The sequence below is a fragment of the Temnothorax nylanderi genome, unplaced genomic scaffold (assembly GCF_030848795.1).
Source record: "Temnothorax nylanderi isolate EJ_2023f unplaced genomic scaffold, tnyl_v1.0 TNYL_tig0158_pilon, whole genome shotgun sequence".
NCBI lineage: Eukaryota > Metazoa > Arthropoda > Insecta > Hymenoptera > Formicidae > Temnothorax > Temnothorax nylanderi.
Genome location: NW_027249220.1, coordinates 282,027 through 293,648, shown reverse-complemented (window position 1 = coordinate 293,648; position 11,622 = coordinate 282,027). Strand labels below are relative to the sequence as shown.

The 11,622-nt window shown below is 40.6% G+C and overlaps 1 protein-coding gene across 3 annotated transcripts in view; it reads right to left on the bottom strand.

Annotated features, from left to right (window-relative positions):
* Positions 1-6,401: 6,401 nt before the first annotated feature.
* Positions 6,402-11,622, bottom strand: part of LOC139777687 (acetylcholinesterase) — a 43,222-nt gene continuing 38,001 nt past the window's right edge. For all 3 annotated transcript variants that reach the window (XM_071715249.1, XM_071715250.1, XM_071715251.1), the window contains 3 exons: positions 11,435-11,596; positions 11,169-11,344; positions 6,402-9,735 (listed from right to left, as the gene is read on the bottom strand). In XM_071715249.1, the coding sequence (XP_071571350.1) occupies positions 9,587-9,735; positions 11,169-11,344; positions 11,435-11,596 (487 nt within the window). In that variant the 3' untranslated portion in view covers positions 6,402-9,586. The remainder of the gene's footprint in view (positions 9,736-11,168; positions 11,345-11,434; positions 11,597-11,622) is intronic.

Sequence of the window (11,622 nt, the reverse complement as noted above, 5' to 3'; positions counted from 1 at the left end):
TATATAAAATATTTTATAAAATATGTCCATATATGTCTATATATGTTTTTATTCTCTTGTATAATCTCTGTTCGTATGTACAAGAAAAATAATAAGAAAAAAAATTAGAAAATAATTAAAAGAATAATTTTTGCATTGTTTTGTTTCCTCATAGAGGAAGCTTTGTGATGGTGAAAAAAAAATGTTTCGAGATTTTGACGGAAATAGGTTTAGAATGTTCCAAAATGTCGAGAAATCATGTTAGTAAAAAATGTCCGGAAGTATGTATGCATGTGTGTGTGTGTGTGTGTGTGTGTGTGTGTGTACGGATTTTTTGTACACGCATCTACTTTTACAATTTTTTAGATACCGGGTTGAATTTTAGTACACAAATAGAGTATCATAGAAAGTATGTTCTTCTCTAATTTTATTAAAATCTGTCGACCGGTATAGATTTTAAGGAGATTTTCATTTTTTAGAAAAGTGTGTTTTACGCTGTAGTTTTCTCAATATTTGAGATATCGATCTATTTCTAATTCTATTATATTTTTCAGTTTTTTCTACCCCTATTTCATATATAATTCTTTAAAATTTGGTTAATTAGTTCTTGAGTTATAGAAATTTCAGTAAACTTGACTGTTTTTTTTAACAGAAATTTTAAAGAATTATTGATTGATTAACAAAATTTTAAAAAATTATATATGAAATAGGGGTAGAAAAGACTGAAGAATATAATAGAATTAATAAAAATTGTTAATAATAAAGGGGTTACCGATTTCTGTAAAAAAAAACAGTCAAGTTTACTGAAATTTCTATAACTCAAGAACTGATTAACCAAATTTTAAAGAATTATATATGAAATAGGGGTAGAAAAAATTGAAAAATATAATAGAATTAATAAAAATTGCTAATAATAAAGGGGTTACCGATTTCTGTTTAAAAAAATCAACGTGATTGCTCTAATTTCCGCAAATTTTGAGATATCAAGCTTAATTTTTTTTTATAGATAGAGTATCATTAAAGGTAGGTTGGTGTTGAATTTAGCAAGGATCGGTGAAGGGATTACCGATTTCTGGCTATTTTTAGAAATGTTCGTGGTTGCTCTAATTTTCGTAAATTTTGAGATATCGACTAATATAACAGATATTAGTCGCAATAAAGGTTATCACAATAACAAGAGTGTGCAAGTAGAAACTTGCACATTGCTTTCTCATAGTTTTTAAGTGTGCAAGTAAAAACTTGCACATTGCTTTCTCATAGTTTCCCTTCAAAAACGCCCTTTAAGGCCTCCTCGGGGTAAATAAAGTATATATCTTTATCCTATACATATAGGCAAATAAATAAACAATGCAAAAACAATAAAAAAACTTGCACATTGCTTTCTCATAGTTTTTAAGTGTGCAAGTAGAAACCTGCACATTGCTTCCTTATAGTTTATAAGTGTGCAAGTAGAAACCTTCGCTCATAAAGCTTCCTCTATGAGGAAGCCAAAACAAATAAATACTAATAATTATACATACAATAAAATACAAGCTTCCTCATAGAGGAGCTTTGTGAGCGAAGGTTTCTACTTGCACACTTAAAAACTATAAGGAAGCAATGTGCAGGTTTCTACTTGCACACTTAAAAACTATGAGAAAGCAATGTGCAAGTTTTTTTTATTGTTTTTGCATTGTTTATTTATTTGCCTATATGTATAGGATAAAGATATATACTTTATTTACCCCGAGGAGGCCTTAAAGGGCGTTTTTGAAGGGACGTACCCAACCCTATTCTATTGCGACCTGATCCTATTCAACTTCCTCCATTCCTATCACCATCTTCCTATTTCCTTTGGACCAACGGTTTAACGTCTCTTTCGAAAGATGGAGCCCAGTTTTCCATCTAGGGATACCTCTTTCCGCTAGATGGGGGGGCAGCGTTTTTTCCTGAGAAATTCTCAGCGGCCTAGCGGGAATCGAACCCGGCTCTCCGGATTACGAATCTGGCGCTCTACCCACTAGACCAGCCGTCTCCCCCATTTGCCTATATGTATATAATCATATATAATGTAATAATTGTATGTAAAATATGATTATATATGATTATATATAATCATATATAGTCATATATATCAATCAATCAATCAATTTCACTTTATTGTTTTACCTCTTGGTTTAACAAGGCGTTTTTAAGGAACATATCCAAACCTTTATATGTCCTCATTTCCCTAAAAACCTGGCCATTGTGCGACCTCACAAATTACTGCTCACCCTCCCTTTCCTTTATTAACCCTCCTGTCCTCCTCCTCAACTTCCTTCTTTCCGCTCCTTCTAGCTCCCTTTTTCCTCGCTCCATTTCCCTTCATCTATTTTCCTTTGAATGCTCTCCCTCTCTTCTTCCTTCTATTTCATCTCCTCTGCCTCCTGTCTCTCCTCCCTTCCAAACTCAGCGTCCCTTCTACAAAAATCATAGGTTAGAAAAGAAGAAAAGACCTTACTATTATCTTAGGCGCCTTCTCCCTCCCTCCTCTCTTTCTTTCCTCTCCTGCAATCTGCTCTTCCTCTTCCTTTTCCCTTGTACTCTCCTCACACTTTCCTTCATTCCTTCCTGTCTTCATTCCAGATTATCTCTTTTCCGTTGATCCACAATCGGCTGCTCGTGGCTACTGCTGAGTTTCCCTTTCTTCTCTCGCTTCTTGCCTTTTCTTCTATCCTCCATTGTGTCTTTCCTCCCTAGTCAGCTCCTCGTCCACAGTTACCCCCCCATCTCTTCTTCATTTCCCACCGTTTACTGAACAGCTCCTTTTGTCTTCTTCCTCCTCCATTTCCACTATCAGCAGCTCCTTCTTTCCCTCTCCTTTTATCTCCACCACACCTTTAACCCCCGCCTTCCTATCCAACGCCATCTCAGCTATGATCTCCATAAATTCTTTCCTTTCTGCTGGCCCTGATCCCTCTAATCCGCTTCATACCAAAGATCTCTTTCTCTTCGCTGTTCTCTCTCTTTCGGCTCTAGCCTTTCTATGCGCGCTCTCTCTCTCTCTCTCTCTCTCTCTCTCTCTCTCTCTCTCTCTCTCTCTCTCTCTCTCTCTCTCTCTCTCTCTCTCTCCCCCCCCGATTCTCATTTTCTCTTCCCTTCTCTTTACCATCTCCCGTGCGTTTCTCTTCTCCCTTTCTGCGTCTCTTCCGTTCCACTCTTCCTCCCTGTCCACTTCTCTCCTTCCTTCTCCATCTGTGCTCCACTCCTTCCCTTCCACCCTGCTCGCCGATCCATCATCGCTCTCTCTCTTTCGCTGAACCCCTTCTCCTCTTCTGTTTTCATATCACATCTTCTTACCGTTATCCTCTCTTGCATGTCTCTTTCTTTCCGCTTGCTCTCTCTTCTCCTGTCATCTTCCTCCAATCTCTTCTTGCTACCTTCTTTCCTTTCGTCCTTCTCTTTTTTGTCTCTCCTAACTTCGCTTCTTCCATTCCTCCTTCTGTCCTCCTTCTCCACCGTTTTTTCCTCCTCTTCACTAGATTTCTTTGATTCTTCGATTTCCCCTCCTCCTCACTTGTCACCTCCTCCCACCAACTTCTACTCCATCCTTTATCACCCCATCCTCTTTCTGTGTATTTCCCTCCTTCATGCTTCGGTCTTTCTTCCACTCTCATTCCTTTGCCGCTTTACTTTTCCCTTTCTTTCTTTTCCCCCTTCTGCTTCTCCTCCACGTCTGTTTCTTTATCGCTCTCATCCACTCTCCTCCTCTCCACCTCTCCTCGTCCTCCTCCTTCCTTACTTTGACTCCCTACATCCTGCCTCCTCTCCAGCCTCTCCAGCTGCCTCTTTAACTCCCTCATTTCCTGCCTTAGTTCCTTTCCTTCCCGCTTTACTTCTTCCAGGATTTCCTGTCGCATTTCCCTTAGTTCCTTCATAATTTCCTTTCCCCAGCCATCCTCCTCCCTCCTCTGTCCTTCTCTCGGCATCCTCACCCCCCTTGTCACTCTGCTATATTTCTTGTCCTCTCCGCTTCGTTCTTACTTCCCCGGCTTCACTCACTCCCGCTCTTCCTTTCTTCTGTTCTTTTCCTCGCTTTCCTTGCAATCTCCTTTCCGCTTTCATGGCCTTACGCTCACTTCCTTACTTGCTTACTTGCTTAACTTTCCTTTCCGTCTCTCTGCTTCGTCTTCACACTCTACCGCTCTCTAACCCTTACTACCACCGCGTGCTTGCCTTCCCTGATCGACCCTCTTCCTCGATCTATCGATTCTTTCGATTCTTCGCTGTCATGCGGACCAGGGGCCCGATTCTCTAACGACAAACGTATGCGTAAACTCTGCTCTAACAGAAAAGCTGCAAGCTTATTGGCTAAAAACTGTGCGATAGCCAATCAATTTGCAGTCTTTCTGTTAGAGCAGAGTTTGCGCATACGTTTCTCGTTAGAGAATCGGGCCCCTGGCCCTTCCTTCGCTCTCTCGTGCGCCATCTCCTTCCACCGCCGCGGCCGTGCGTTGTGTGCCACCATGGGCCCCAGTGCTGCCCCTCGACATCCCGCAGTGGTGCCCGCTCTTTTGGAGAGGCTGACACCCCACGCCGTCTCGGTCCCAGCCGCGCCCCTCCGTCGCCTCGCCGCCACCGCTCTGTCCCGCCGCTCGCGCTAGAGTCCCTCTAATAAGAGTCGCGACAACAGGCTGTAACTTTTGATTGGTCCGCCATTTTTCAGCAAAAGTACATGAAACAGAAAGAGAAAGAGATATAAGAGAGAAAGAGAAAGCGATATACAAGTAACATACATTCATATCGCTTTCTCTTTCTCTCTTATTTTGCCGAAACTCAAGATGTCGCGACTCTTATTAGAGGGACTCTAGCTCGCGCACGTGCCGCGCGCCACCTTCTTGCCAGTCCAGGTAATAGCCCCGTCATCCTCCTCCTCTTCCGTGCCTCACCTCTGCCGTCCCTATCCCTTTATCCTTCCTTTTCCTTGCCCTAACCTCCAACACTTCACTCCAAGTTTTCAATTTCGTGCTCTATCTGCTTCCCTCTCGGAGCCTCCTCCATTTTCCCGGCTTCCTCCACGCCTCCTCCGTCCTTTCTTCTGCACTGCTCCATTCCTCTTGCCTCGCACTTTTCCAAAAACTTCCTTTTTCTCACCTCCTAACTCCCGTCCATCCGATCGCTCCGAAAGCCTTCCCCTTCCCTCTGTATATAGTCATATATAATCATATATAATGTAATAATTGTATGTAAAATATGATTATATATGATTATATATGAGCAAATTTTTCACATTGCTCAGACTTTATTTTTTTGTAAAAAAACAATACAGAAATTATCCTTTTAATTATTTTCTAATTCTTTTTCTTATTATTTTTCCTGTATACATACGAACAGAGATTATATACAAGAGAAAAAAACATAATATGGACATGTATGGACATATTTCATATAATATTTTATATAATACTAGACACCACAAACGCGCGCTTTGCGCGCGCTATTTAGCTTTAACATTATGCTATTTTACTATTACACTATTAACTCCTTAATACGCACAACTGTCAAAATATATGACAGCTGCTCATGAAGTAAGCGCAGTGAGAGAACCAATCGGCATTGCGGAAAAGCGACAACAATAAACTTCGATAGATTCGAGTATCGATTTTATATATTTTTTTTGGTAATTATATAGAATAACTAACACAGCTCGGATTACTTTGACCTTGATATATGTTGTCAAGGACATGATTCTGAGTAACTTTTCCTTATAACTTAATCGGCGGTCGCTACTTATTAAAAAGTTATTAACAAATAAAGTGACAAATACAGTAGTTATTGACGCGCTTTAAAAGTATTTAACTATTTAAAGCGCGTCACTAACCTATGTAAGTTAGTGACGCGCTTTAAAAGTATTTAACTGTTTAAAGCGCGTCACTAACCTATATAGGTTAGTGACGCGCTTTAAATAATTAAATACAAAATATCTGCTTTAATAAAAATCACAACTTCAAAATAATACATTCAATTTTAATTATTTATTGGATTCATATTAAGATCTAACATCTCTCTATGGAAAACGCTGAAACTGTATCCACGGCTGCGTCGCATTTGTCCCAATTGCTACAAAGAATAAAAAACAATATACTTGTTTGTTATAGTTATCCATTAATATTGAAAGAATTACCTCATGATTTAAATATCGATATCTATACTCAATATTGCGCTTCCTCTCAGCTGTGTAACAAAATATTTGTTAAAGCAGAGAACAGTTGGTATATAAAAAGTACATATTTATATGTACGATGAATAGTTGATATATAAATATGTACTTTTCATATACCAACTATTCTCTGCTTTAACAAATTATTTAATGCATATCGCTTGACTCTCGATCACGTATCACACGATATTGTACTAAAAAGTCAATTAATTTAGTTTCGTCTTCAATAATAGCCAGAAACTCGTGTAGTCGCATGTTTGCTTTGGAAGTCAAAGACCGACTGGTAATACGTTAGATACAAAGGACACGAATTGTTACGACGTAAACATTGCTCCTCCCTTACACCCCCCCCGCGTGCGCGCGCGCGCGTATGTGTGTGTACACTATGTGGCTGCGACATATTCATCATCGAAAGTCAAGCGATTCAAAATAACTACTGTATTGGTCACTTTATTTGTTAATAACTTTTTAATAAGTAGCGACCGCCGATTAAGTTATAAGGAAAAGTTACTCAGAATTATGTCCTTGACAACATATGTCAAGGTCAAAGTAATCCGAGCTGTGTTAGTTATTCTATATAATTACCTTTTTTTTAGATATAGATTATATGATTATATCTTTATATATGTTTTTATATAAAAAATTTTTTACCACGGAGTGATACGATTGGTACACAAAAAACTGCAGCAGCAGTTCACATGCTGCTTCACAAATTCGGAAATGTGTATGTGTACATGTGTGTGTGTGTGTGTAACTGTGTATAAATGGCTGCGATGTTAAGAACAAAGAATTGCGCGGGTTAATCCTCTCTGCGGGTATTCCCTTGATACACACAAATGTCAAAATATGCGATAACAACCGTAATAGTTTTTACTTATTTAAACATTATTCGTTCGTACATTATTTTATTACGATATCCAGTTCGTATTTGCGAGCCTATCAAAAGTTTGCGCTCCTCCTTCATCGAAAACACATCGATAAACTGTCTTAAGGGACTTACCTCTCTGCCTGAAGATCAATCGCGTGAGGAATCCCGTCTCCTTTTACGCCTCCTCTGTTTGCTCGACGAGTTCATTTTCTTCCCTTCTCTAGTTTTCTCCAGTTTTTCTCCCGTAGAAAGTGTGGATTGTCCGCATCTCTTTCGCCTCCTGTCCTCTTTTCCTTTTCTTGCTTCCGTTGGCACTCGTCTTCACCCCTCCCCCGCGTTACGCATGGTCATTTCTATCCCTATAGTTTCGAAATCGATTGTTTGATTTACTTATAATTGTCATTATTATTATTCCTAATAATAGTACCGTTATCACGTGCTGCTATTTATTCGTTATCGTTAATTTTAATTACCGTTATCGTTAATATCATTATTATTTCTCATTATCTTTATTGTAATTATCGCGCGGGATTATAATCGTTTAGAGTCCTTTGTAGAGACTTCTGATAAATCGTTTTATAACTTTTTTCTGTTTTTTTTGTTTCCTTTTTTTGCCATTTGCCTTATGTGATAACGGTTTTTTCTTATGTTTTACTGCGAACTAGCGCGTAACTCTCCTTTCTCCCGCTCAATCTTTCTCTTTTTCTCCCTTTTTTTCTCTCTTTCTCTCCTTTTTACATATCTACTTACGTTGTAACGGTGCTTGTGTTATATAACTTAGTTAGCTAGTTAGCTACCCATACAGCACGAAATATTTTAAAAATATTTTAAAAATACTTTAGGAAGATTAAAATAATTTACAAAAATATTTTTAGAATGTTTCTATGTCCGCCAGATCATGTCAACAAAATTTTTTTAAAAATATTTTTAAAAGATTGCAAATAAATATATTTAATAATACTTGTAAAATCTTTTAGAAATATTGCTTCCAAAAATAAAATATGTTTAACCCAATTAGCAATAATTGTTTCACGTTTGAAAGATTTTTTTAATATTTGAAAAATATACATCTTTACATTTTACTTTGGAAAATATTATTTTGTATATCTATATTCTATGTCATCGCACAGCAGTGTTGGGTGAGCTTTGCGTTGTATTGATGGCAAAGATATGTCTTACGAATGAACAAATTTTATGATTTTACTTCGCCGGAGGCCTACTTATATTAGATCCCAACAGAAATTTACTTACAAGTTAGTTTTACCGTTATGCGTCGCCTAGCGGCGTCGTTGCAACCTAGCATGGAAAGATGCGCTACCTGCTGTGGATCTTTTTTAATTAAGAATATTTCATAAGATTTCACAAATATTTGAAAAAAGATTATAAATAAGCCAATAATAAATTTTAAAATATTTTTTAAATATTTTGGACCGAGATTATAAAACAATAAATATATAGATTTGAATTAATATTTCAAAAATATATTTCAAATATTTAAGAAAATATTGTCTGCGTGATAAAGAAGAACATTTTTATAAATATTTTTAAAAAATTCTTAAAAATGTTACCACAAAAGGTTTTTAAACTTTTTTAAAATATTCCTAAAATCATTTTAAAATGTTTCTTGCAATATTTTTATAGAAATATTCAGAAATATTTTTTGAAAACATTTTGTGCTGTATGGGTGGAGACATGGGCCCAAGGGACCCCGGGGATACGATTCCCGGGGATGGGGGAGAGTGGAATTGTTCCCTCGGATCCTACCCGCGCGTTCTTCGTCGGGACACGCGGCAGAATGTCAGTAGGGTTCTTTCTCGTTTTTGTGGCCCGCTGGCGCGCGACCGCCGACAATCCAAGGACGATTTTCCCCGGGCTCGATCCGCGAAGCGGCGCACAGAACGCGAGAAATAATTTATACAAAACTCTGGCATGTCCGATGTCCCCCGTGGCGCTCTTTAAACCCTCGACACGTTCGGGAGATCGCTCGAATCGATCGCGAGAGGATCCGAGAGCACTGATGGGCTGATATTCGGTATCTGCGGCATGGGGAGACGTATACCGGTACATCGGTCTCCGGCGAAAGCGAAAATAAAAATCAATAGACCGAGCAGCCCTCCTGGAAATATTCTATCCGTAGCGCGTCGGCTACGCGTTCCTTCCTCGTTGCGAGCGAGGACCGAGCGAGGAGGAGATCGCAACTTCAGCGAACAGAAGGAGAGTCGCGCGCGTAAGTCACGACACTTCCGATCGATCAGTCCCGCCGGTCTTTTACCGCGCGCGAGGAAAGAGACCATGAAAAGCTGATCCGTCGTTCGGTTCTCTCAGGCGGGATTTATTCGCGCGCGACTTTACGCAGCGTGGAGCAGCTCGAGCCACTCTGGACCCCCGGGGTCCCTCTGTCCCCCATAGTTATCGACCGAGCGAGATCTTTCTCATAGGCGGGCGTATGTGCTGCTGATGCTGATGCCAATGCCGATGCTGACGCTTCTGCTGCTCGACGGGGCTAGGACGGCGGCTCGGCCGACCACCGATCCAGCGGCGGCGGCGGCGGCGATCAGGAGCTAAACGATACCTCTGACGTCGTGCTGGATGTGAGGCAGAGTAGTGAGGCCGGTCAATAATAGGCTCAAGATCAGGAGTATCCGGGTCGCACCGGAGTCGGCGAGACTCGTGCTGCCGCACGTCTCCTTGGACCCGGCATCCAGTTTCGCTGTAACAGAGTCGCGGTGCGATTTTAATAATTAGGTTCGGAATTCTCTCCAGACAGGACAAACGGATTCGCCAGCGGTAGAAAAGTATTCCGGTATACATCGCTAGCGACGTTTGTCGATATTCCTGAGAAGTATCAATCATTGAAAAATATCGCTACTTCACATTATTTGCCGTTTCTTTTATACCCGGAGTAATATTAATCAAATCATACGCGGGCATAGCATACCGGACCAGCAGCACATGCCGGATGGAAAGGAGAGAGTGGTTGTTGTGCTGGTGCTGGCGGGGGTGAGGATATGGTGGTGGCAGCGATCGCCAGGCAGGCAAAGCAAAGCAGGTGGTAGGCAAACACGGCGCGGATCGATGCCACGGGTACCTAAGTAACAAGTAACTCGCGCGCGTCGAGACCGCGTCGCCGAGCTTCCGCGCGCGAGCGTGCACGTGTTTCACGCTCGATGAATTTTCTTCGTTTCCTCCCCCTCCGTTCTCTTTGAAAAAACTGTGCTCTTAACTTCCTCTCATCGGACCTCTGTTAAGCTGGACTCCCCACTATCGCGAATCAAGTTCGCACCCGGTAAAAAATTTAATGTTATTTAGGTGCTAATTTAATGCCCTAGTCCAAATTTTAGTGCTCAAATCGTTTATCAGGAAAAAATAGGGAGTCCAGCTTTGCCATTAAGCAGGATCTGCCCTAATATATAAAGCGGTCTTATATAAAAGACAAGTAGAGGAGACCGCGCCTCGTTGGCATCGTTTTCACAATTTTTCGGCATTTGAGTTTTTAAATAACTAATTTTCATGATTAAACAGTACTAATATGATAGAGAGAACCTTTCTCTACATTTTTATGCCAGTAACGCTCCTGTATACTGTATAGTTTCTTTGTAATAAGTGAAATACGAACATGCTGCATTGTAGTCAACTTGCCCCGCGATAGTAGGGTAAGTTGGTTATAGGACAAAATTCGACGTTAAATTAATGAAAACGTAATAGAAACACAAAACGGATAACAGATATGTACTCCTTGATAAAGATTGTATCTTTTAGGGCCACTTTGACCAAGCTCCGATTAACTTAATTGTTGATTAGTCCATTGGAAATAACCAATCGCATTTGTTAATTTGTTTCATGAATAAATTTCGTAAAAATTTACAACTATCCTGGTCTTCCCTGAGTAATGTCCATATCACACTAGCGATTGGGCTATTGCGTTTACGTTTGCGTTTACGTCTTTTGACCAATCAGAACGGAAATCGTGAATCGCAATCGCCAGCAGCTACTTTCTGATTGGTCAAGAGACGTAAACGCAAACATAGACGCAATCGCCAATCGCTAGTGTGATACGAGCGTAACGCGTCGAGGACCTCGGCGGTTCGATGAATCGCGACCCTCGTCGTTTTCGTTCGCGTGTAGTCCCGATGGGACACTTACACGTAGCGCCGAGCAGCTGAGGCAGATACTTCTTCCAGAAAGTGCACTGTCTCACTCTGGGACCGCTGCCGACCTCCGTATTGTTGAGGTCCAAAGTCAGGTACTCTTTATTGGCAGCGGTGTGCGGCGGCCAGTAAGCCAGCGTCAGTTCGCCGCTCTCGCCAATGTTCGGATCCCTGACCGATCATACAAATTACATGTTTATATATATTGCCGTCCCGATATGAAATCACATACAAAAAGGTTAAATTAATTATTCGCCTTACCCCGTTTTCGCGAAGTTCGCCCAATATCTCATCATCCTCTTTGAGAGCTGCACCTCTTCATGCGTGTAGCCCTTGGATGAATCTAGCGGTTCTCCGAAGATGTAGCTTATCTCGTCGGCATGCATGACTCCGGTCCATCGCGGCCATGGATTATTCCTGGATCTGGTACAAGTCGTGTTTTAAACTCC